The 24,705-nt window shown below is 39.0% G+C and overlaps 2 protein-coding genes across 8 annotated transcripts in view; both read right to left on the bottom strand.

The window, feature by feature from the left end:
• The window catches only part of LOC125801097 (scavenger receptor cysteine-rich type 1 protein M130-like), a 40,933-nt gene extending 16,476 nt beyond the window's left edge, over nt 1-24,457 (bottom strand). The window contains exons 1-17 of one of the 6 annotated variants that reach the window (XM_049476925.1): nt 23,838-24,454; nt 22,828-23,136; nt 22,503-22,699; nt 20,841-20,946; nt 20,326-20,634; nt 19,689-19,991; nt 19,298-19,597; nt 17,583-17,897; nt 17,413-17,481; nt 16,505-16,828; nt 16,002-16,322; nt 2,858-3,163; nt 2,686-2,754; nt 1,319-1,627; nt 1,144-1,206; nt 679-837; nt 457-549 (exon numbers count right to left, since the gene is read on the bottom strand). In XM_049476925.1, the coding sequence (XP_049332882.1) occupies nt 457-549; nt 679-837; nt 1,144-1,206; nt 1,319-1,627; nt 2,686-2,754; nt 2,858-3,163; nt 16,002-16,322; nt 16,505-16,828; nt 17,413-17,481; nt 17,583-17,897; nt 19,298-19,597; nt 19,689-19,991; nt 20,326-20,634; nt 20,841-20,946; nt 22,503-22,699; nt 22,828-23,136; nt 23,838-23,928 (3,643 nt within the window). In that variant the 5' untranslated portion in view covers nt 23,929-24,454. Of the gene's footprint in view, nt 1-456; nt 550-678; nt 838-1,143; nt 1,207-1,318; nt 1,628-2,685; nt 2,755-2,857; nt 3,164-16,001; nt 16,323-16,504; nt 16,829-17,166; nt 17,482-17,582; nt 17,898-19,297; nt 19,598-19,688; nt 19,992-20,325; nt 20,635-20,840; nt 20,947-21,036; nt 21,144-22,396; nt 22,700-22,827; nt 23,137-23,837 lie in introns of all 6 variants that reach the window. The other 5 variants (XM_049476936.1, XM_049476918.1, XM_049476958.1 and 2 more) reach the window with 5 other exon arrangements.
• LOC125801191 (antigen WC1.1-like) lies at nt 7,699-11,462 on the bottom strand. 2 transcript variants are annotated; one of them, XM_049477520.1, is made up of 5 exons: nt 10,460-11,456; nt 10,241-10,330; nt 9,472-9,534; nt 8,845-8,907; nt 7,699-7,778 (listed from the first exon to the last, which is right to left on the bottom strand). In XM_049477520.1, the coding sequence occupies exons 1-5, from the start codon at nt 10,599-10,601 to the stop codon at nt 7,771-7,773; spliced, it is 366 nt and encodes a 121-aa protein (XP_049333477.1). In that variant the 5' UTR covers nt 10,602-11,456; the 3' UTR covers nt 7,699-7,770. The 2 variants fall into 2 exon arrangements, with proteins under 2 accessions (XP_049333477.1, XP_049333468.1); XM_049477511.1 differs by lacking the exon at nt 7,699-7,778 and adding an exon at nt 7,785-8,074 and having other exon boundaries at nt 10,460-11,462.
• Nucleotides 24,458-24,705: the final 248 nt, after the last annotated feature.

Raw genomic sequence — 24,705 nt, 5'->3', positions numbered from 1 at the left:
TTTTATTCACCGAATTCGGCACAACACGCTATTATAGTCAGAAGCCTCGCGGAGTAATGCGGTACTTGCTGTGCTTCAACATAATATTATGGTCTGTCGGAGCGTTGCGGCTACCGTTGTCAGGAGCGTCGCGGAGTAATACGTACTTGCTGTGCTTCAACATAATATTATGGTCTGTCGGAGCGTTGCGGCTACCGTTGTCAGGAGCGTCGCGGATATTGTGAAGGATTTATTGCTCAGAGTTATTGTTACTGATATAAATAAAGTTTCATTTAGTGCGCCTTATAATCCAGTGCGCCTTGTGTATGGACTAACACTAAAAATAGACCGTTCACTCATCGTGCGCCTTATAATACGGTGCGCCTTATAGTCCGAAAAATACGGTAACTGCTACATTATTTCTGTAAAGACCAGACATTTCTGCTTTGAGAGAAAAAAAAAACATTTTACTCTTACTTTCAGTTGAGACAGTAATTCTTTTAGGGATGAGCCTGGTGTCAATCTCCTCATAGACAGGCTCAGCTGAAGTCTTCCTCCTCTTAGAGATCACTGTGAGAGAGACAGAGAGAAACATGGAGTCAGTTCAGTAGAAGAGAAGACTGATGACAGATTGAAGTACTAATGATGATTACAGAAAGTACAGAAAGTGGATTGTAGATGATCTCTGAATCCCCCTACCTCTCCTGAGCACTCTGTTCTGATAAAACAGCACAACCAGAAGCACTAAGGCCAGGAAGAGCACAGATCCCAGAACCAGGAGAGACACTGGATAGATGGAGGGAACAGCTGGTGGAGGAGTTTGTGGAAGTATGATTCTTCTTGTCTGTGGTTGAGAATCTAAAAAACAAATATACAAAATGTATAGACAATTTATACATGAACACAGTCCTTTTATTGGATGTGAATAATTTTGTGATGAATATTATGGAAGATGACATATGAAATGTCTATAAACACAGAATGATCTAGACAGACTGGTGCAAAGCACATACAGACTCTCACTATTGTTACTTTCTATCCTTCCCAAAAACATTACAATTATTAAATGATGGAAACCAAATGTGTGTGACCAACATTATGATCAACAATAGTTACCGAAGTTGCTATCAAGCCTGTTTACAATGGAGAAAAGTGGTCCCTGACCTTGCAAAAAATGTCCCATCTGTCCTCTTTTATTATTTAAAGGCAAAGTATGATACAGGAAGCCTAGTGAGTGAGCATAAAATAACAATGTGATGTAAGTATTTTTCTCAAGCATGTGTAAAGTTTCTGTAACAGTTAGGAGGCAAATATATTCAGTTGTGTCTGTTCCTCTGACCTCCACAAGTGACTCCAGCACTGTGGGAGCCGTCAGTGTGGTTCTTCAGGGAATGAGGACAGTCCCACAGGTGAATCTCATTCCCTCTACACTTCACTCTGTTCATCCAGATAGTTCCTCCACCAGAACCATCAGCAGCTCTTCTATTAGCACTCAGCGCCGGCCCACAACCCAGCTGCCTGCAGACCACCTGAGCATCCCTGATGTCCCAGAGGTCACCACATACAGACCCCCATGTTTTATTATGATACACCTGCAGCCATCCAGAACAGCTTCCTACTCCTCCCCTCAGCCTCAGAGGAATGTGCTCTACAAACACACCACAGAGGGAAAAAAATGATTATCCATCAAAGTCTTACAAACATTTACAACAGTCGTATATACTGTATGATGAAATATGTTCTTATAGAGATGTGGTAAACCACAAAAAAGCATTGTAAGATGAAAAATATATACAAGCAGAAGAGAGCAGGAGAAAAAAAAAACAGAAGTAGCCATAGTAAAAAAAAAAGCACTTACCTTGTTTTACCGTTTTAGTTGAAACAGTTGATTTTTTTAAACTAATATTTTTTTAAATAAGATATTGCTTCTAATAGAGCGTAGTTTGTCTGTCTTCAGCAAGCTGTCTGTTACACCTGTTATTTCCACCACTAGGGCTGTGCCATATCGTATCAAACGCAAAAAACGATACTATACCCTGAAATATCGTGCCATATCATCCACCCCTAATTACCACTGCAGGGCACCACTGGGGTTGCTGTTTTTATCTGTCCAATATTATTCATTTTACTTTATTATTAATTATATAGATTATATAGAGTGCATTAATAGTATCATGACTTTCTTGATCACTGATGTCCGTTACCATCTGATAAAAAGTCTTGTATTTTTTTATATCGTAGTTTGGGGGGTGCCATATCATATGCAAAAACAGAATTTAATTTTTATTTTGTTTCAGTAGTGTATTTTTAAAATAATATCTTTAATTCAGTGTTTTGTCATATCACCAAGAGTACTGTTATCGCGATAAATGCCATGAAACATCGTGATATTGTTTTAGGGCCATATTACCCACCCCCATCCACCACACCTGTCCTGTCTACACCTGAATTCCTCAGACTTACATAGACACTCTGATGGACTCCATTACCCAGAATCCCTCTCTAAACCTTTGTTAAAAATATCACTGTAGAAGTGTTATCTAAAATATGTTAAAGTGCAAAAAAATATGCAAACTACAAATAAAACAGTGCGAGCAAAGACAAGAATTGCTTATTAGTGAAAGCATGCTGGCAGAACATGCAGTCAAAAAGAAAGAAAATGTAGTTTATCAAAGACATGATCATTTTGATGATAAGTTTTCTTACTTGAGCACGGTCTCTCATGAGGAGATGAATCACACAGCCAATTTGTCAAATCTAGTGTATTTCCATTCTCTGTGGTAGGACAAAAAAAATCAAATATTATGAAATTCCAATTACAAACTACATTAGTTCTAGCATTCTTTAAAGTCTTTAACACCTCATCATATCTGCCTACCTGAGCAGGTAATGCAAGCAACCTCATTGCGATTATCACACCTGTTCTCCCCCCAGGAAGAAGATGGACAGTGCCACAGAGTGGAGTCATGTTTCCTACATTTTACATTATCCAGCCAGTTAGGAGCTGATTCCACTCTTGCTTTAGACCAAGACTCACTGCCAGTTCTTCCACAGTTCAGCTCTCGACAGATCAATTTTGCCGTTTCATCAGTCATCCCATTTACACACACATTCCCCCAGGTTCCATTATAGTACACCTCCAGATTCCCCTCACAGCCCTCAGTCAGTCTGATCTCTTTATACTCTGGCGGGAGAAAGATAGCTAGCTAGTTATGCACATTGATTTAAACGTGCAAAAGTTTCTTCTTTAATTATTCAAAATGTACCTCCAGTTGTACATAGATAGGGCATTGGTACTTGATTACAAGATCATTACAAACTGAGCAATTCAAGATACGAAGTACCTGAGCACACGACTCCTACATCATCCTTGTGTCCACATTCATCCTCTCTGTACTGAGCTGTACTGTGGAGCTGCAGTTAACTGCTTGTGAGCTGCTGCTGCAGTTCCTCAGATGAGCTTCACTCCCAGAGCAGTTGAAACCCGTCACACACATGTAGCTGTGTTCAGGACTGGATGAAGAGGAGCTGGAGGTGTTGAGTACAGAACCACAGCCCAGCTGTCTGCAGACCACAGAGGCCTCAGACTCACTCCAGGAGTCCAGCAGAACTCTCCTCCAGTCCTGCCTGAAGAACACCTCCACCTCCCCCTCACACTCCATCCCTCCAGACAACCGCACTCCTCCCTCATGAGACGCCAGAGAAGAACCTGAAGAGAAATAAATATATTACTTGGCTTAAAATGAGGGAGTAATAAACTTTCAGTTATTTATTATACTGCAACTGTAAGATCTCACCACTACAGATAACTCCAGCATACTGTTTATGAGAGCATGCAGTTCGACTCCATGATGAAATGGGACATTTTAACAGGTGTGTTTCGTTCCCCTGACAATCAAACACATCCGCCCAGATCCGGCCACTCCCCTCCCCAAACCAGTCTGACCCCAACACAGCCACAGAACTCCCACACTTCAGCTGAGCACAGAGGACACTGGCAGCTTTCATATCCCAGCTTACATCACACACTGTACCCCACTCACTGAGGTACTGGAGCTCCACTCGACCAGAACAGGAATCTGAGCCGTTCATCAGCCGAGCCTGAGTGTGACCTGAATTTACAGAGGAAAAACAGTAGGCAACAATAATACAATACAATAATAAAAAAAAATACAGTAATTACAAACTAATTGCTCACAGTTTAGTACTAATCTAAATCTTTTACAAACATACTTCATCATACCAGAGCATCTTAGTCCCACATCCTTGTTGTGAGAGCAGTTGGGTTTCAAGGAAGGAGATGTCTGGCAGAGGTACATATGAGATTCGTTTCCTCTACACTGAAGCTCCTCTGACCACATCTGACCCTCTGCTCTACCAAAAGCTGCTGCTCCCAGAACCTCCACAGGAGAACCACAGCCCAGCTCCCAGCTGCACACAACCTCTGCATCCTGCTGGTTAAAGTCAGCATCACACACTGGAAGCCAAGAATTCCGATGAAGCTTCTCTACTCTCCCAGAGCATGCGTGAGGACCACCAACAAGTCTTCGCTTGTCACCTACAGTATAGTATTTGTGTACATTGATCATCCAAAAACACTGCACCCAGAAGAAAGCATCAGATTACAAGGCTAGTCAGAAGAAAGATGTGCTATGCCATGGCTAAACACATTGACAGGTCAATCCATTAATCCACTAAAAAGTGCTGGATACTGTTGGACCCACGATCAGCACTCTACCACATCGCAAAATCACATTAGTGAAAGCACATTAGGAATGCCACGCATCTGACATGTTGCATTACACACTGTATGTGTAGTTCCTTAAATATTACTCATCTTAGTCTAAATGAAATAATTTATTATTCCTATCATTCCTTTATTATGTCTCCGTCACCTGTCTGTTATCTGAATTTGGTGGATGTGTGTTTTTGTCAGTGTTTTGTGTGAAATTGACAAAAGGAAGTGAAATACCTACCAGAACATGCCAGTCCCACATCATTATCATGGGAGCAGTTGTGTTTGAGTGAAGATGATTTTGGACAGAAGTGAATCTGAGATTCGTTGCCTCTACACTGAAGCTCCTCTGACCACACCTGACCCTCCACTCTACCAAAAGCAGCTGCTCCCAGAACCTCCACAGGAGAACCACAGCCCAGCTCTCGACACAAAACCTCTGCACCCTGCTGGTTAAAGTCAGAATCACACACTGTGACCCAGCTCTCTCCATGAAGAACCTCCACTCTCCCAGAGCAGTGAGAACCTCCAACCAGCCTGACTCCTAGGTATGATCAAAATATAATAAACATTATGCAGTAGGTTAAAAGGTTTTTTGATTACAGAAGTTCATACTAAGTTTTTAGTGTAACTCACTTGAACAGATGACTCCAGCATCTTTAGGATGATTACAGTTATGTTTACCCCATCCTGCTGATTTACAGTTCTTTAGTATGGATTCTGATTCTCTACACTCCACATTATCCATCCAGATAGGTCCTGATCCTGATCCAAAGTAAGCACCACTAAGTGCATCTACAGTCTCTCCACAGCCCAGCTCTCTACACACCACTGCAGCATCTATCATATCCCAGTTATCATCACACACTGTTCCCCACTGTCCTTTATGAAGAACCTCCACTCTCCCAGCACAGCGACTCCCACCATCCACCAACCTCACAATTTCTAAAGAGCAGAAAGAGAAAGATTGAATGCACAACTCAAACCTCATTTTGCATCTTTTAAAAACTGGTAAAACTTCATTTTAATGCTATTCACATGTGCTATATTCCAGCATGCACAAATATGGACTATATCAATAAAAGAATTAAGAAGAATATGTTTCATGAAGTACATTATACACTGACCACTAAGAAAAGAACATCTTTTCATCAAGACTCTAAAAAGAAAAAATAAATAAAATATGTAGCTTTCACCAGAACACACCAGTCCCACATCATCATCATGGGAGCAGTTGTGTTTGAGTGAAGATGATTTTGGACAGAAGTGAATCTGAGATTCGTTGCCTCTACACTGAAGCACCTCTGACCACACCTGACCCTCCCCTCTACCAAAAGCAGCTGCTCCCAGAACCTCCACAGGAGAACCACAGCCCAGCTCTCGACACACAACCTCTGCACCCTGCTGGTTAAAGTCAGCATCACACACTGTGACCCAGCTCTCTCCATGAAGAACCTCCACTCTCCCAGAGCAGCGAGATCTGCCCACCAATCTGACTTCTACAATGTGTTTATAAGAGCAAAGAGAACATGTACGTTAATATTAACACACAGCATTGGGAGGGCTGGGAGGTTAATTTGAATAGAAGGGAATTAAATAATATGGGGCAGTGATTTTTATATTTTGCACTTTTCATTAACTGAAATACAAGGATTTTAAATATATATATATATATTATTTCTTAGTTGCTAATTCTAAACCAAAGCATTCAAAACCACCTCTGTAATAATCCATTTATTAAGTGTATGAAAGTGAATTTAGGTTCAGGCTTAAACTTTTCATGTTACAAAGAAGTTTTTTTACAGGGGTGTATATAAAACAACTAACAGTTGTTTAATTAATTCAGTACATTCCAACACAGGCCTCATCACATTTGTTTACATCTCTGTGTAATATGTTTTATTTTTTTGCATCTTACCTGCACAAACAGCACCAGCGTCTTCATCATGATTACATCTCTGTCTACCCCAATCATACGACCTACAGTTCTTCAGTGAAGACTCTGATCCAGCACAGTTAGCATATTCCACCCAGATCGGTCCTGATCCTGATCCAAAGCGAGCTCTCCGTGGTGCATCTATGGCTTCCCCACAGCCCAGCTCTCTACACACCACTGCAGCATCTCTCATATCCCAGTAATCATCACACACTGTTCCCCAATGTCCTCTATGAAGAACTTCCACTCTCCCAGCACAGCGGCTCCCACCATCCACCAACCTCACACTGTCTGTGTGGAGAAAAAAACAAACACACTGATAATCAGAGAATAATTACACTTATACTCAAATAATAATACTCAAACAAGGCTGAAATACATTTAAACCAAATCATGGACATCAAAAGCTCCCATTTAGAGATCATAAGAAATCAGTTCACTAATTTGTACTTCTATAGCAATACTAAAATGGGCTGACTGGATGATAGCAAAGTGTAAATCACATGAATGTAAGATCAAAAAGTAAATATATACTTTTCAATTAAATGCCACTTTATGCAACATCATTCAGCATGTCTGGTTTGGTGGGGGATCAGTGATGGTCTGGGGAGGCCTGTAGATGCCCAGGCCTCTACAGGTTAGACAACAGTACCCTGCCTGCTCTTAGGTATTGAGATGAAATCGTTGAACCCATTGTAAGACCCTACGCTGGCGCAGTGAGTCCGTGGTTTCTCACGGTGCATGACAATCCCCGGCCCGATGTGGAGAAAGTAGTTAAGTTCTTCGAGGATAAAGGAATTTATACCATTCACTGCCTTTCCAACAACATCCTAACAGAAAAAGAGGCCAGTATACATACAGTCCACAAAGTTAGTTTAAATATGCTGTATATATTATATATATATATATATATATATATATATATATATATATATATATATATATATAATTTTTTTTTTTTTTTTTTTTTTTTTTTTACCAGTATATTATACTTACCAGATGTGACGAGAGTGACAGTGGTCAATAGAAAAATGAGTAGAACTCGGATGTCCATATCTTGCACACACACTGCTCAACTCAGCAGCAGAACAAGCTTTACCTATACTCAGCCAGATAAGACTCAAGAACCTGAGAGAGAGAGAGAGAGAGAGAGAGATTCCCCACAGCCGCCAATCACACTCACTATGACCTTATTAGAAAGAGGAGAGGAAATTATCAAACATTTTCAGTGACAAATCAGAAGAAGCTTTTTTTCATTTCGCCATATTTTTAAAAAGCGTCAGCACTAATTAACACAGCTCCACCTCCTTGTGTCTGTGTGTGTGTGTGTGTGTCTATGGGCAAAGGAAGGTACAAAGTCAGCTACCTTCTGGAGACAAACTTCAGAGAGAGTAAACACACAAAATTCAGCATTAAAGCTGCACCTGCAGACAGCAGATCCAAACACATAACATCCACCATGAAGATAAGTCACAGTTTCTTTTAACTACACATACAAACAACTTTTTTGTGTTTCTCATGCTTTTACAGAGTATATAAAACTAGTTTTAATCCTGATTACAGAAACTCTGATTAAGTGTGGGAATATTGTGGGTTCCCTGTGAACTACAGCAAGGCTGGTGAGCGATGGACCAAACAAAGACGGTTTGTCTGCCCTGTGAGGCGGGTGTAGGGTATGTTTGTGGAAATGCATCTAAGGATGCACCTACTACTCTACTGATCACAGCAGTTCCAATTACAAAATAAAAGTCCTGTTCTCTGGAGTATGCACTCGTGAGCCGAACATACCAAGTTCGTTCTGACAAAGTACAAGAGTCCAAACTTGCTTAATCTATAATGAGAAATGGGCCGACTCTGGCGCTGCCAGGAACTTGTGAGCCCATGGGACCACGAGGGTGGTTGAGAAAACCTTTATTCTCTCTGTAATGATTAATTTATTTATCTAAAACAGTATGAAATGCATTAATTAACTGAAACATGTTGCTCAGTGTGCTTTTAAAAATGAAAAAAAAAAGAAGACACATTCTTTATAGGTGTGAAAAAAATCACACTTTATTATCATAATATAGAAAACCACAATAATGTATGCTGCACAGACATATATAGATATATTTTTGATTAAGGTGAAAAGCAAATATAATTTGCATGTTTACCATGTGTCCACAATAAATCGTACGTATTAAAATATCCAAACCTGTTGTAATGTGTGGGCTCTCTTCAGCAGGTATGATATCATCATAGACCTCGCCATAGTTTTCTGTAAAAATTAAAAAATGCATTGCAGCACAGCAGCATCAGGATGATGGCAGCAAGACACTGTTACTCAAAGACTCAAACTTTTAAAATACTAAGGGGTTTTCAATGTATTGGTACTGTCGCCCTCTGCGATCAGAACTGGTTGACAAATCAAAGTGTGTCCCTTTAAAAAAAAAAAAAAAAAAAAAAAACTCCCACACACCAAAGGATATTAACTCACCTCAATATGCCTTTTGCAATCCTGTAGTTACCCCTGGGCAATCCTAAAATCACTATTACAAACTGTACAGTAGGCAAGACATTGTTTTTAACTTGTGCCAGACATGGATATACTGGAGTAGTCAAAGATAAATTGAATTTAGCATTAGCATTACCCGCTAACCACGCTCACTATTTTCCCGTTCAGGGGTGAGTCTTATCGGCCTGAAGCCTGATGCTAACTGCTAAAACACTTCAGAACCCTACACATATTGCATGGAACTTTTTTCTATAAAACAAAATATATATATATGTTTTTTCTTCTGCAATAAAAATTCTAACACACATTCAGTATATGTCAACTTACCTGAGAGAAGCTCCTCATCTACGTCCTCATATCCTGAATGCTGATCTTCAGAGATAAAACTTCCTGTTAAAGGAGATCAGAACAGTCAGAATGCCAAAGTTCAATTATTTAATCAAAATCTACAGCAAAAAAATGTATTTGTAAGTCTGAAAATGAGATGAGGCTTTAAGCCCAATCCCATTTCACCCCATGGCCCTACCACTTACCCCAACCATTCTTTGAGTGTAAAGGGTGAAATCCTCCCCATAAGAATTGGGACAACACTTCATGCACCAGATACGTCATCAGAAGCACTAAGGTTCAGTAACCTAGCTAATTTTATGGCATTGTATGTCTTCAGAAAGGTTGGTGATTAAGGAACAATTGTCAATTTCTTAATTCCTGTTATGGGGAGCTTGGATTAGCTTTCATTTTATTTAATTGTTCTGTTCCGCCTTAAATGATGCAGCCTCTGCTGTCTCTTGCACCATTTAAGGTGAAATGGGAAAGTTGGCTAACAAACCCCATCCCTTTCCTCTGCTTTTTAACAGCAGTACAGGCCTGAATTGATAGTAACAGATATGTAATTCTTCCTATTATAGTCAGTGGAGTAACACATTATTTTGAACCTGTAAGATAAGGTAACAATGCTACAATTGATTTACTGCATGTAGTTTTTTCATTTATAGTCATTTAAACACTCAGAATTGCTATTTGATATCTGACCTTAGATCCACTTTACATACTGTGAGAAGACTGCCTTCAGTGAAACTCTCTACATATAATTTACCTCTTTTAGTATATCTGTTAGTGACACATTTATGGTTAATCTCTTCATAGACTGCCTCAAGCAGAGTCTTCCTCCTCGCCTTAGAAATCACTGTGAGAGAGAAAGAAAGAAACATGGAGTCAGTTCAGTAGAAGAGAAGACTGATGACAGATTGAAGGACTAATGATGATTATAGAAAGTACAGAAAGTGGATTTTAGATGATCACTAAATCTCCCTACCTCTCCTGAGCACTCTGTTCTGATAAAACAGCACAACCAGAAGCACTAAGGCCAGGAAGAGCACAGATCCCAGAACCAGGAGAGACACTGGATTAGAGCTGGGCGATATGGGAAAAAATCTTATCACGATATAGTTTTCCATATCAGTCGATATCGATATGTATCACGATATAAATCAAATCACTTTGTGTCACACTTAAAGGTTTGTTTTTATTAGTGAGAGAATAAGGGAGTGATGGAAGTTTTATCACAATATTTTTTTCTGTATCTCCATAATTATTAGGGCTGGCCCGAATAGCATTTTTTGAGCTCCGGATATTTGGCAGTAATTGGTAGCGAATATTCCAATATTAGTTTTTAAAAAAAACAAATTAATCATGAACGCGAGCCAGAACCCGAGCTTGAACGTCAGCCTGACTCAGGCGCTGCATGAACTCGGGCTTTTTTCCAATTTTTTCCAATTTTCCATGACTGAAAAAAAAACTTGGGCTATAAGCTCAATATTAAATATTTCGTTTGTTTAGAAATTATTTTATATTCTTAAACCATGTTAAATTATATTAGATTAGTAGGGCTGGCCCGAATAGCGTTTTTTGAGCTCAGAATATTGGGCACTGATTGGCAGCCAATATTGGAATATTTGTTTTTAAAAAGACGGATTAAAAACTGATTAAAGTAAAACAAAAATTGCAACTCGGCCCCTTTAATTCACCACAAAGTTTTCCAAGACCCAGCCGGAAAAAAAAAGATTTCCCACCTTTTCCTCAGCTGGGTCGGGCTCAAAAAATGATTTGTGATAGGCTGTTTTTTGGTTTGTTTGTTTAAGCACTTAGGCTTTTGTACTGCTGCAGTGCAATATTTAGATTTTATATTCTGAAATTCGTTAGGTTTTATTTCTTTTAGCATTTTGAACTTTTTTTCCAATTTCAAATTTATTTTTTTCTGTTCGTTATGTTCTATCGGTCCTTGCGTTTTTTGTAGTTGAAGTTGAATTTAATATTGAAGTTCAATATTTCTAATTTATATTTTGAAATTCGTTAGATTATATTTATTATTGTATTTTGAGCTCACTTTAGTTGGTTATTTTCCAAATTCATATCTATTTTTCTGTTATTATTAAATGTTATTAGCTTATTAGCTTAGCTTGTCATTTAGCATACAGAACTTCTCACGGATTTTTAATGAATGTTGATTTATTAATTTAAAAGCTGTACCTTATTAAAAGTATTTTAAGCCAGACAGACACTGTGTGATTTTTTAATGAGTTTATCTGCACTTTTAAATGGTTTGTCCTGTAGGAAACGCACACGATTTGTATGCTGACACTGTTGTCTGACTGAGGAGCTGCTTTCCGTCAAATGCAGCCTGTAGGCAGGAAAAAATCCAGCCAGAACCGACCATATCATGAGCCAGTTTTAAAGCCAGTAATTTAGTAGAGCATTAAACTACAAATCTGAGATGTACCTGCTGTACTTCTTAATCTCTGCCCCCAAAACGGTCCATTAACTTGCTTGACAGACGCGTCAAATCCCCCGCGAGCACGCGCGGCGCACAGCGCACCGATTAATTCATGCGTTGAGCTTTAAACGCGCAGCTGAGCTGTAATTGGGGAAATATCACAAAAATCACAGTGTGATTTGTTACATTAAAAAAAAGACCATTTTCTTCCGCCTAATCTGAGAGGAAAGCGGTGTTCTCGACCGGCCCGAGTTCATGCAGCGCCTGAGTCAGGCTGGCGTTCAAGCTCGGGTTCGGGCTCGCGTTCAGGCAGATAATCTAAATGATAAATGATTTTGTGTTTTTGCACTTGGGCCATAAGCTCAATATTAAAAAGTTCGTTTGTTTAGAAATTATTTTATATCCTTAAACCATGTTAAATTATATTAGATTAGAGGAAAGTCATTTAGACATCATTCTTAAGGTGTTTTTGTCCTGTTACCGCTCCGCAAAAAAACCTCTTCCTTTAATCCGCGCCCCACATACACATTTTTGCAGCACCTGCCCCGAGGTCCTAATATAAATTGAATTAATTACATTTAGTGCTTAAAATTTACTTAAAATTTATTTAAAACGTGCTGAACAGTGCGGCCGTTTATTCCCAAAGTACAAACACTATGGTTGTTTGCGTGTGTCGGGCCATACTCCACTATTCTTTAGGGTTTTTTGTTGCATGCATGAGAATAACTATTACAATTTTCTTAACTATTTATTAATTTGCTCCAGCGTCTTCTGGATTGATTACACGTTGTGTTTTCGTTGTTTGCCGCGCCACTTAGACGGAAATGGAAATGAATGTTTATCGAATTCTATTGCACAGGCTTATCATCGTCATCGAGGGAAAAATTATCGGGAAACAAATCGATATCGTTATATCGCCCAGCACTACACTGGATAGATGTATGGAAAATTAGATGATGGATTTTTTTGAAGGAGGGACTGTCTTTTTCTCTGTTAGCTGTGCTGGTACTGAAAACACAGAATAAAAGCACTGTTGAACACTGCATAGTGTTGTTTAAACTAAAAAAAAAAAAAATCACACAAAGGAACTAATTAAAAGAGTACCTGTGGTGTAAGTTGTAGTTGTTTCAGATGTCTGAAAGAAATATCATAAAAATGGTCAAGAAAAAGAGGTTACAGAAGGAGAAAGAGATTAGAGCAGCATTATTTAAGAAATGGTATTTATTGTTTTTGTGTTTATTGTCTTTGAAACAAAAGAAGTATATGGCTGATATGGTAATATTGTAGGTATTTTCAAAAATATTGTTGCATTATTGTCTGCCAATGTTACTTAGTGTATTTATCAGTGTTGTGAGCCTAAATCAGCCATAATATAAATGCTATTCTCCCTTTTACAGGTCAGAGGAGCACAATAATAATAATATTGAACCTGACTGAAATACAGAGTACACTGCTTAACATAACCATAGTTATCTTAAGAGAAGTTAATACTAGATTAAAAAACGTTCTCGCACACCTGCACAGGTGACTCCAGCACTGTGGGAGCAGCCAGTGTGGATCTTCAGGGAATGAGGACAGTCCCACAGGTGAATCTCATTCCCTCTACACTTCACTCTGTTCATCCATATAGTTCCTCCACCAGAACCATCAGCAGCTCTTCTATTAGCACTCAGCGCCGGCCCACAACCCAGCTGCCTGCAGACCACCTGAGCATCCCTGATGTCCCACAGATCAGCACATATAGACCCCCACTCAGCATTATGATACACCTCCAACCTCCCAGAACAGATTTCCTCTCCTCCTCTCAACCTAATAGGCATGTAATCTACATCACACATGAACAGACACATGAATAATATTACATTTTTATAACAAAACTACAGCAAACTGCATTAGTGTTTTTATTTAATCAGTTTTCACTCAAATCAAAGATCAACTGATGAAAAGGGAAGTTTAGAATTATTTGACAAAACAAGTTAGAATGTAGGCACGAACAAATCTGATTAATATGTATACTTATTCAAGCAGTGAATGGAGTGGTAGTCAAATATTCGTACTTGAGCACTGACCCTGGTTTGGAAATAAGAAGAATTTTTGAAGGTTTTCAAATGCAAGCTGTTTCTTCTCTCCTAGAAATGGAGACACATGCTATAAATACTACAAAAATCAAATCAATACTACTAAACTCATTACTAAAATAATGATCTCAACAATAACAATTGAGAGTTTCAATTGAGCGGCAAACCCCCTCATTTCACACCAACGCACAGAATTAAAAGTCAGTCTGGTTGTGCTGATTTTCAAATAACACCAGGCATTCTAACAGGGCGCACAGGAAACTTCAAGCTGCACCAGACTGCTCTTTTTCTCTAACCCCACCGAACTATTCCAGCAATGACAAAAACAGAACAGGACAGAAAAGGCTCCTATTAGTAAATGTACACCATTATTGTAAGTCACTTTGGACAAAAGCATCTGCCAAATGTAATGTAATTCAATGTAATATATCTTATTATTTCACTCACAAATGTATTTTTTTCTGATACACTTTACACTTTTTATTAAAATGTGTTCCCAGCATGACCAGATGAGTGTAAAAAGCACAGCAAGGTGTAGCTTGTAGTCCCAAAAAATCTCAAGCAATCCTGCACACATACATTGCCATGAAGAAGTATTTGCCCCCTACAGATATACTGATATTTTTCTGATTATTAAAAAAAACTTTAACATCAGACAAAGATAACCCGAGTAAACATAAAAAAAAACTCATTTTAAATGATCAGGAATAAAGGAATTTAAAGAATTTCTTGATTCTACAGGTCTGGCAGTAATCAGGCCTGGTTGAGTTAAGTGAAACTGAATACTCATCTATCCAAAAAGTGTAATTAATCACATTTTATTTTTTAGGGGGTGTTTGGATATTTTTTTTCCCTTAATAAATAAAATGATTATTTAAAAATTATTTTATATTTACTCAGGTTGTATACACTTACACACGGAAAGAGGATGAGGAAAAGTGAGGGTGATCCGGTCACCACAACACTTTCTTTCAACACAACTTTCCATGAAAAACTGTTTTACTCATGCTCATCTACTACAAAGAAAAACAACATACCGGAGCAGGTAATGTGAGTCACCTCACTGCTTCTATCACAATTGTTCTGACTCCAGGATGAAGATGGACAGTGAAACAGAGTAGAGTCATGTTTCCTACATTTTACATCATCCAGCCAGTTAGGAGCTGATTCCACTCGTGCTTTGGTAGCTCTCTCAGTCTTAAATCTTCCACAGTTCAGCTCCCGACAGATGAGACCCATTGTTTCTACATCCATCCCATTGTTACACACATTCCCCAAGGTTCCATTATAGAACACCTCTAGATTCCCCTCACAGCCCTCAGTCAGTCTGATCTCTTTATACTCTGATGAGAGAAAATGCTTTATGTTAGACCCTGGAGTTTTCATGTAGTTTAAAACAAACTTAATGAATCTACACTATTAGTTAAAAGTTTTAGAACACCCCCATTTTTTTGCCATTTTTTTAAGCTCTCCAGCCCAGTTAATAACCTGAAATGGTACAAAATCCAGTGTGCTCAAATGGTACAAAAGTTAGCAGTGCCAGGGCCTTTAAACAGAAAAGGATCCCAAAAAAGTGTATATTAAAAAAAAAAAAAAAACCCTGAATATATTTGTTTTAAAGAAAGCTTTGGAAATTGGCGCAAAAATAAGAATAAATTAAGTCTTAGTCTGTAGTAAAGTTAGAAGAGAATGTGTTACTGCACTCTACTGCTGACTTTGTAGTAAACTGCACTTTTATCATAATACCTAAAAAAGACACCAAAATACAGATCAATTTGAAACAATTTAGTTTGCCCTTTAGATACATTCTGACACATTCAAAAAAACAAGAAAAAAAAAGGTACAGGAAGAGGTCTGGCTGACCCACATGGCAACAACTTTAGATTGGTTTAACAATCTTATTTTAACAGTTTAACTAAGTCTCACTTTCAGCACTGAAGAGAAAATTTAGAGGTCTGACAGGTGAAGTGTTCAATGTAAGAACACCAGCAATCAGCACACTGTACCTGAGCAGACGACTCCTACATCATCCTTGTGTCCACATTCATCCTCTCCACAAAGCTGATATCTGCAGTTCCACAGAGACGCCTCGTTCCCCTCACACTCCACCTCATTCAGCCATATGGGTCCAGTTCCAGATCCAAACCGGGCTGGTACCGGTACTGGAGCACTGAGGGCGACTCCACACTGCAGCTGTCTGCAGACCACCTGCGCATCCTCAATATCCCACAATTCATCACTCACTGTCCCCCATGATCCACTGTGGAAAACCTCCAGCCTTCCAGCACAGTCTCCCCAAGAACCAACCAGCCTGATGAAGCTGTAGCCTAAAATTAAGAGAAACCAGTTCAAAGTATGATTTCTTAGTTCACCCGTAGTCACATGATGATTGGTTCATTTCAGATTCATAATAATTATAATAACCCTTACAATAAAACAAAATAAAACAATTTCCCCCTAACAACAGGCATTATTCACTACAACTCCAAATAATTTGAATTAAATGTACCAGAGCAGGTGATGTAGAGCTGTACTGTGGAGCTGCAGTTAACTGCTTGTGAGCTGCTGCAGTTCCTCAGATGAGCTTCACTCCCAGAGCAGTTGAAACCCGTCACACACATGTAGCTGTGTTCAGGACTGGATGAAGAGGAGCTGGAGGTGTTGAGTACAGAACCACAGCCCAGCTGTCTGCAGACCACAGAGGCCTCAGACTCACTCCAGGAGTCCAGCAGAACTCTCCTCCAGTCCTGCCTGAAGAAAACCTCTACCTCCCCCTCACACTCCATCCCTCCAGACAACCGCACTCCTCCCTCATGAGACGCCAGAGAAGAACCTGAAAGTACCACAAATATATTTTAGATTTTACAGGCTTAATAAGATTGTTTTTACAGCACTTGAAATAAATCAGATTTAGAAATTAAACACATTGTTTTTTTTACAGGTACTGCTGCATTAGCTGAGCTATATATGGAGCAAAATTAGAAATTGATTTTCAGAAATCAAAATTGTCTATGGAAATGTATATACATGTTCAAAACTGAGATACATTAGTAAATTAATTGAAGTGAAGTAAAAAAATATATATATATATAAGAACATTATAAGGGCACTTCCTCCTAAAATCACTTTACAGCCCATTGATAAGAATGTTTAAGATTCTTAAAAGCTCACCACTGCAGATAAGTCCAACATCCTGTTTATGAGAGCATGCAGTTCGACTCCATGATGAAATGGGACATTTTAACAGGTGTGTTTCGTTTCCCTGACAATCAAACACATCCGCCCAGATCCGGCCACTCCCCTCCCCAAACCAGTCTGACCCCAACACAGCCACAGCACTCCCACACTTCAGCTGAGCACAGAGGACACTGGCAGCTCTCATATCCCAGCTTACATCACACACTGTACCCCACTCACTGAGGTACTGGAGCTCCACTCGACCAGAACAGGAGTCTGAGCCGTTCATCAGCCGAGCCTGAGTGTGACCTGAATTTACAACCAAGAGACTCGTAAAAGAGCAAGTTCTCTCCTATACTGTATATTATATAAAGAAATGTTAGACGATAATATCACATATTATACTGTACCAGAACATACAAGTCCCACATCATTACCATGAGAGCAGTTGTATTTGTGTGAAGAGGTTATTGGACAGAGAGTAATCTCAGATTCATCTCCTCTACACTGAAGCTCCTCTGACCACACCTGACCCTTCCCTTTACCAAAAGCAGCTGCTCCCAGAACCTCCACAGGAGAACCACAGCCCAGCTCTCGACACACAACCTCTGCATCCTGCTGGTCAAAGTCAGCATCACACACTGTGAACCAAGACGCTCCATGAAAAACCTCCACTCTCCCAGAGCAAACATGAGGACCATCAGCAAGTCTGGATGTCCTGTGATCTGTGTGTAATGCAAAAATGTTAAATCTCTCTCTCTCTCACAATCAGATTAAATAAAGACTTGTATAATAGACAAATGCTAAACAAAACAGAAGGCTAGTAATGAGATGAAAAAATACTAGAGTTGTCAAATTAACATGTTCACTTCATTAATGAATAAAAAAATGAACACAAATAACAAAAATACTGCTCATTAATTACCCTACTTTGTGCCCTCTGACCTCCGACGCTAGATCCCAGTTCACAGATCATATCAAACCACATAATCTATCCAATTCATCCATGTTAATAATACAGATTAATTTAGCTAGGAAAACAGTTGGCATCGCCAAATAGCCATAGTGGCTAATCCGCCATTTTGAAAATCATAACAAAAGATTTATAGAAAAACAATAAAATTTTTTTTTTTTTATTCTGACTTTTTTTGTTGGTCAAAATATAATTAAATATCTAAATTCTGTCCATATTTGATATCTTAATTCTGTCCATATTTGCATATTATTTTTAATCATTTTAAGCAGGGCTGGTATATTTTATTATTACACAGCAAAGCATTTAAGCTGTTATTGTAATAATAAATGTAAAAATGTTAATTTTAGAGTAGCCTAGAATATCTGGCATGTGTGACTTTCATTTATATTTTTTGTAATTTGCATACAAATAAAGGAGCATCAATTTATAACATTTTTTGTAAGATATGTACAGTATTTACAGCATCTTTACTGACTGATTTTTTTAAGCGAAACAGCAGAGTGGTATAGAATACCATAGTCTGGCAATCTCAGTGTGTGATAACGTACACATCAGGAAGTTGTTCAGTTGAGCTGTACACATTTATATCAAAACGATAACACATCGACTAAAATTAATATATTGTGACATAAGTTTTGTCATATCGTCCAGCACTAAATTGGTAAGCTGGAAATGGCACTATGTTTCTAATTACAGTGTGTTGACTGGTTTTGTTTTGGCACATAAAGTGTTTGAGAAGTTGTCTGGAAGTGGAAAGGACTAATGCATTTTGTTTCATTCAGGTTATAATTTTGAAAACAAATGTTGTGCTCTAGCAAATCAGTACTGCAGACCCTTTTTATTAAATTAAATTTTATCAAACAAAATGAAACTGACTAGACAATATCTTGGGTTAATATTTTCAACAATTAAATAAAAGTCAAAGCAAATGTTAAAAAAAACATCACTGCTTCTCACATTAGCTGTAACTGTCAGAATTTACTATGTAATCGAATATTTAATACGGAATAGGTATACAAAACAGTGACATTCCATCATATGATCTCTGATTTGATTTTGTCTATGATGTGTCGAAACATTCTCAGAAAGTTCACAAATGTAATACATGTAATACGTACGTATAACAGTTTTTGTCTAATTAAAACATACCTGAACAGGTAAGCTCAATATCCATATTAGGATTACAGCTGTGTTCACCCCACCCTAATGATCCACAGTGTTTCAGTGTAGACTCTGATCCAGTACACTTCACATGACTCATCCAGATCGGTGCAGATCCTGGAACAGCTGCATCAGTCCTAAACGGCTCTCCACAGCCCAACTCTTTACACATGACAAAACCCGCTATGAAATTTGCACCAGCACCACAAATTGTTCCCCACTGTCCTCTGTGAAAAACCTCTGCTCTTCCAGCACAGCGACTGCCACCATCCGCCAACCTCACACTGTCTGTGTAAGAGAAAATAAGAACAAGAAAAATTTACCGAATTATGAACTAGTAAGAGTAAAAATGGGAAACATTTTTTTGAAAAACACTTACCTGCACACACCAGTCCCACATCATTATCATGGGAGCAGTTGTGTTTGAGTGAAGATGATTTTGGACAGAAGTGAATCTGAGATTCGTTTCTTCTACACTGAAGCTTCTCTGACCACACCGGACCCTCCCCTCTACCAAAAGCAGCTGCTCCCAGAACCTCCACAAGAGAACCACAGCCCAGCTCTCGACACACAACCTCTGCATCCTGCTGGTCAAAGTCAGCATCACACACTGTGACCCAGCTCTCTCCATGAAGAACCTCCACTCTCCCAGAGCAGTGAGAACCACCAACCACCCGGACTCCTAAAAATTGTGAACATAAAGCTGAATTTAAACATATGTGAGTCACTGCTTCAACATGAAAATGTCTTTCCATGTCATTGAATCTCTGACATTAACACAGCAAGAATGGTCAAAAGAGATATGGCATTTAACCTTCAGTGGAAAAGTTGACTAAATGAACGCTATCTGTTTCCTTACAAACAGTACTACTACGCTTAAATGGACCCTAAGCCTCTAAAATGGGTCCTTTCCCACCACTTACAAGACTTTGTTTTACATGTATGATATATTATGAACAGTTTCCTGTTCCTAGTTAACAGAAGGGAACATAAAATAATTTACTGATACAATTTACCTGAACAGATGACTCCAGCATCTTTAGAATGATCACAGTTATGTTTACCCCATCCTGCTGATTCACAGTTCCTCAGTGTAGACTCAGAGCCACTGCAGTGCACATTATCCATCCAGATTGGTCCTGATGCTGATCCAAAGTAAGACTCATGATATGTATCTACAGCTTCTCCACAGCCCAGCTCTCTACACACCACTGCAGCATCTCTCATATCCCAGTTATTACCACACACTGATCCCCACTGTCCTCTATAAAGAACCTCCACTCTCCCAGCACAGCGACTGTCACCATCTACCAACCTCACACTGCCTGTACAACAGTGAGTAAGACAGACCAAGACATTGAGAAAGAATGGAAAAAACATGTATTTTCACCACTATAAATGATGTAAAGTAGAATTGTGGCTGAAAACTGAAATAATAGCAAGACATTTGCATTTTTGACAGAATTACAAAAAGTTTACATAAACATTGAGCTAATCTTAATGACATTAATCACAAACATGCAGCTCTTACCAGAACACACCAGTCCCACATCATTATCATGGGAGCAGTTGTGTTTGAGTGAAGATGATTTTGGACAGAAGTGAGTCTGAGATTTGTTTCCTCTACACTGAAGCTCCTCTGACCACACCGGACTCTCCCCTCTACCAAAAGCAGCTGCTCCCAGAATCTCCACAGGAGAACCACAGCCCAGCTCTCGACACACAACCTCTGCATCCTGCTGGTTAAAGTCAGCATCACACACTGTGAACCAGCTCTCACCATGAAGAACCTCCACTCTTCCAGAGTAGCGAGAGCCATTAACCAGCAGGACTCCTAAAAATTACCATGAAAAAAAGAAAGCTTATTTATCAGTAATGATAAATGATTAAGCATGATGATGCTAAATATTGCACAATGAATGATTCATAAATGCATTGGAAAAAACTAAAGAGAGTATAAGGATTCAAAATAAGTTCAGTAAAGCTATGAATTACATTAAACAAATTAATATGGATCAGCAAAATTATGAAATCAGTAAAAAAAAAAAAAAAAAACAGTAAATTAATTGTTGGTTGAGAATTCCAGTGTACAGCACAGTTTGGTGATTGCTCAGTTTAAACATACCAATTTACCTTGGCAATCAACAAGGATTTAGGGTGAGTTAAAAAGAAAAATCATGTGCTGTACACTTTGCCTACATGGCAGATAATGTACAGTCCCTGTTTACAGTGTTTTACCTGAACAGATAACTCCAGCATAGGACACCCCTAATCAAAATGTATATTATTGTGTGACCTAAATGACCTAATGTTTAGAACACATAACATTGAAGTGGACACGTCTATTTAGCATTTTTAATATTTTTTCCCTTTACAGTTTCAAAATAACAAAAATAAAAAAGAAAGATACACATAGACTTTTAATTTGTTGGCAATCCTGTGAGCAGTTATTTTCCAGACACTATATGACCTCCACCAGTCTTGTTACCTGCTTAATGGACTGGAGGAACAGAACAGTAGACACATACTTAATTCACCATTCTTGCTTTTAAACTATGTGCTGCCAGTACAAGTATTCTAAGTCTGTTCCACTCCAACCCAGAATATTACATGTGATTCACATGGATACATGTTGCTGTAGCCATTTTGTATAATGTGTTACTGCAGCTCCAAAAATCCACAAATTATCTCCAAAACAACAGTCTCTTGTGTCTGTTAGACTAGAGAAACTCATTACATTTGTCCAAAGTCTATTGTGTTTATAATTAGTGCTATCCACCAGGAAGTTTCTGCTAGCTGTGTTTTTAATGTTTTTAAATTCACACTGCAAGGTATTCTAGACAAACACAGATCCCCTACACTTTATTACACTATTATCCACTAAAAAACAAATGCCAGAACAGTAATGCTGCACAAACATAACACCCTCACCCCAAACAAACAATATAATAAGTCACAAATATTTAATTTCACCAGGTCTTAATGGCAAACAGGTAATGGAGCACAGGGCTGAGCTACTGAGACAGAGGGCTGTCTAAGTAGGAATAGATGAAGTCACAGGCTCATTGTGCTGAATGCAGTTCTTACCTGCACACACCAGTCCCACATCATTATCATGGGAGCAGTTGTGTTTGAGTGAAGATGATTTTGGACAGAAGGGAGTCTGAGATTTGTTTCCTCTACACTGAAGCACCTCTGACCACACCTGACCCTCCCCTCTACCAAACTCAGCTGCTCCCAGAACCTTCACAGGAGAACCACAGCCCAGCTCTCGACACACAGCCTCTGCATCCTGCTGGTTAAAGTCAGCATCACACACTGTGACCCAGCTCTCTCCATGAAGAACCTCCACTCTCCCAGAGCAGCGAGAACCTAAAACCAGCCTGGCTCCTAAAATATCACAAGAGCATAAACAATGAGATAACAACAGGATTTAATAAATGAAAGTCAGACAGCACAGACACACAATGTAACTATTCAATACAGTGCACATATTATAAGAACATAGTGTAGCTTGCCTGAACAGATGACTCCAGAATTGTGGGTTTCATTGCAGTCATGTTTACCCCATACTGGTGATCTACAGTTCTTCCGTCTAGACTCTGATCCACTACAGTCCACATCATCCATCCAGATTGGTCCTGATCCTGATCCAAAATGAGATTTGCCCAGTGCATCTACAGCTTCTCCACAGCCCAGCTCTCTACACACCACTGCAGCATCACTCATATCCCAGTCATCACCACACACTGTTCCCCACTGCCCTCTATGAAGAACCTCCACTCTCCCAGCACAGCGACTGTCACCATCTACCAACCTCACACTGCCTGTACAACAGACAAGGAATAAAGAAAGAAAGAAGCGAATAAAAAAAAAAAGAAATAATAATAGGTCTATGCTTCTTCAGCGTCGCAAGGTTATTTAACATAATTCTTAACAGACTTCGCTAATTCAAACAGCCCGAAAATGTTTTAAATACCTCAATTTTAACGCTCTAATTACTAAAAAATGGCTCGGGTTCAGAATGACAGTTTATGGCTCAGGTCGGGTCTGGCTCGGCCAGAAAGTGCATGGATTTGGGCCGGGTCGGGCTGGATTTTTGGGCCCGATCTAAGCTCTACCGCTCCACACAGTGCAGGCTTTTTGCAGCGGGGGAGCCATACACTTTTACAAAAACACAGTTAACTCTGGACTGGAAATATTCCGCTGTTTTAATCTTTCCAGACCTTGTCTCACCCCTAGGCTATTTTAATTAAGTTTTTCCAATAGCAAACTATTTAAAGTTGGCTTATTTAACGTTATATAATATTTACATTCTTCATGCTGATGCTAAGCTAATGGTGGGAATACACATTCATTGAACTCTAGACGAGAAATATGTGTGTCATGGTCAGAACAGAATAGCAGACAAGCGCAGATACTGATAAAAACAAAGTATGTTTATTATAATAATAAACAGAAGTAATCAGGGTCGATACAGAAATAAGGGTAATCACCAGTAGACAGAGCAATGAAGACAAAACCATACCATAAACGAGAGACAGTCCAGAGTTCATACACAAACAATCCAGTATCAGAGATAATCCAAGAGGCGGTGGTGAAAGCACAGTCCAGGTCATACACAAACAATCCAATATCAAAGGCAGAGGCAAGAATCGGCGTCGAGAAACAAAAAAGCAAGGTCATACACAAAGTAAACTGAGACAAGAGATAAGTAACGCTTTGTACGAGGATAACCTACACTACGCGGCGTGGTAGTCTGTTTGGCGTGCACCTTTATAGTGCCAGTAATCAGTATTCGGGACTTCCAGGAGGAAGCAGGTGAGGTGTCACGTGATCAGGTGAGTGCGTGATGTCAGCGGGTGGTGCATTCTGGGTAGTGTAGTTGTTAACCTGAGAACCTCCGTTAGAGCTTGGTGTGGAAGGGACAGAGGAGCTAACAGCACCAGACGTGACAATGTGCAGTTTTAATCTTGCAAGTTTTTTTTTTAATCGCTAGGCTTTTTTATTGAATTTTTCCAACAACAAACTATTTAAAATTGGCGTATTTACATAATATTTACATGTAAGTTACTTAACGTTACTTCTAATGCTAATATAATGCGGGGATACACTTTTAACACCTGACCAGAAATATGTGCAGTATTTTAACAAAACAATTTCAACAACAAGTTGGCTTATTTATATAAAATTTACATATAACGTTAACTTCCCACTAAACATTAGACGTCTTATGGACGTGAAGATCATGTCTATATTGCGTCGGTCGGTCCAAGACCAATTCTGTACGTCTACACGACGTGCAAACTAGGTCCGCTATTTGGACGTCTAACTATGACCCCACTTGGACGTCAATATGCAGTTAAACATTTGAACGTCGGACTAGGTCACTTTTT

The sequence above is a fragment of the Astyanax mexicanus genome, chromosome 1 (assembly GCF_023375975.1).
Source record: "Astyanax mexicanus isolate ESR-SI-001 chromosome 1, AstMex3_surface, whole genome shotgun sequence".
In the NCBI taxonomy this organism is placed as follows: domain Eukaryota; kingdom Metazoa; phylum Chordata; class Actinopteri; order Characiformes; family Acestrorhamphidae; genus Astyanax; species Astyanax mexicanus.
Note: the sequence above shows the minus strand (reverse complement) of the source record. Positions and strands in the feature narration are given on the sequence as shown.

Bases quoted from the DNA above. Each gene is read 5' to 3' on its own strand.
- LOC125801191 (XM_049477511.1), bottom strand. From the start codon at position 10,601: ATGGAAAACTATATCGTGATAAGATTTTTTCCCATATCGCCCAGCTCT. The intron at 10,331-10,459 runs GTAGGGAGATTT...TCTCTCTCACAG, and splicing joins GAACAGAGTGCTCAGGAGAG to TGATTTCTAAGGCGAGGAGG. The intron at 8,075-8,844 runs GTTTGGATATTT...TGCTGTCTGCAG, and splicing joins GAGCCCACACATTACAACAG to GTGCAGCTTTAATGCTGAAT.